This window comes from Monoraphidium neglectum (genome assembly GCF_000611645.1).
Source record: "Monoraphidium neglectum strain SAG 48.87 unplaced genomic scaffold scaffold05850, whole genome shotgun sequence".
Taxonomy (NCBI): domain Eukaryota; kingdom Viridiplantae; phylum Chlorophyta; class Chlorophyceae; order Sphaeropleales; family Selenastraceae; genus Monoraphidium; species Monoraphidium neglectum.
The window spans coordinates 1,645-2,961 of NW_014007781.1; the positions used below are offsets into that span (position 1 = coordinate 1,645).

The 1,317-nt window shown below is 64.1% G+C and overlaps 1 protein-coding gene across 1 annotated transcript in view; it reads left to right on the top strand.

The window, feature by feature from the left end:
- The window catches only part of MNEG_15976 (DNA polymerase delta subunit 1), a gene marked incomplete at both ends in the record, with an annotated part of 1,948 nt that extends 933 nt beyond the window's left edge, over positions 1–1,015 (top strand). Inside the window, 3 exons of the mRNA XM_014035553.1 lie at positions 179–268; positions 514–596; positions 886–1,015. Coding sequence (XP_013891007.1) covers positions 179–268; positions 514–596; positions 886–1,015 — 303 coding nt within the window. The remainder of the gene's footprint in view (positions 1–178; positions 269–513; positions 597–885) is intronic.
- Positions 1,016–1,317: the final 302 nt, after the last annotated feature.

A 1,317-nucleotide genomic window follows, 5' to 3' on the forward strand; every position in this document is an offset into this window, starting at 1 on the left:
CACACACACACACACACACACACACACACACACGCACACACACGCGCACACACACACACACGCACACACACACGCACACACCCACACACAATCACACACACACATACAATCACACACACACACACACAATCACACACACAAGTGTCCGCCCCCTGACATGCACCCCCTCCAACCCCAGGTCTACTACCCCTACCTCCTCATGAACAAGAAGCGCTACGCGGGGCTGCTCTGGACCAAGCCCGACAAGTGGGACAAGATGGACTCAAAGGTGGGGGGGGGGAGGCAGCGGGGGGCGGTGCGTGGTTTGGCTGGTTGGGGCCACGGGATGCTTCAGCCACTCGCTCCTGCTTGTGGCGGCGCCAGCTGCCAGTCACGGCGCCGCTTTTGCAGCCGGCGTGCGGCCAATGCAGCACAGAGTTTGGTGCCGCTGCTCCCATCGGGCGGTGTTTGACAGTGCACCTATCCCCGCGCCATCCTGCCCCCTCGTCCCCCCTGCCTCTCCCCCCCCCACAGGGCATTGAGACCGTGCGGCGCGACAACTGTGGCCTGGTGCGGCAGGTGGTGGCCACGTGCCTCGACAAGATCCTCATAGACAGGTAGGGCCGCCGCAGCGCGGAGGGACCCCGGCGCCGTACGACCCGGCGCGGCGCCACCCCGCATGTTTAGATGCGAAAGGGCCTGGGCGCCACCATCCACACACACGGGCGCAGGGTGCCCCTGCCGGCATGGCCCCATCCGCCTGATCTGAACTGCTGTCACCCTCGACTTCCACCCTTTGCGACCTCTTCAAACACTGCAACGTTACCCTTTGCCACCCTCCGCCGACCCTCCTTTGGCCTCCTCCCCCCAATCTCCGCCACCCCCCTACCCCTTCCCCGAACCAAGGGACGAGGGTGCTGCCGTGTCGTACGTGAAGGGCGTCATCAGTGACCTGCTGCAGAACAAGGTGGACATGAGCCTGCTGGTCGTGACAAAGGTGGGGGTACAGGGGGGGGGTGAGGTCGTGCGTGTTTGATGAGGGCCAGAGAGGAGAACGAAGGGCGGGGTGAGTGGTTGGCGGGGAGGCCCTTGTGTGCGTGGTTTGGAGGGCTGAGATATCTTGCGCAGGCTGAGAACGGAACAACGTCAACAACTGAAAAACCGCAGCTAACGAAGGAGGCGACTGGCGAGTGTTGCAGCTTTGCAGGCGCTCCCGGGCCGGTGCATGACAGCGACACCACAGCCCCTTTCCAGACTGCGCCTGCCCCGTCCCCATCTCTTGTACCAGGGCGCACACATCGCGCTCACCGGCACCCACACCCACACCCACGCCCATCC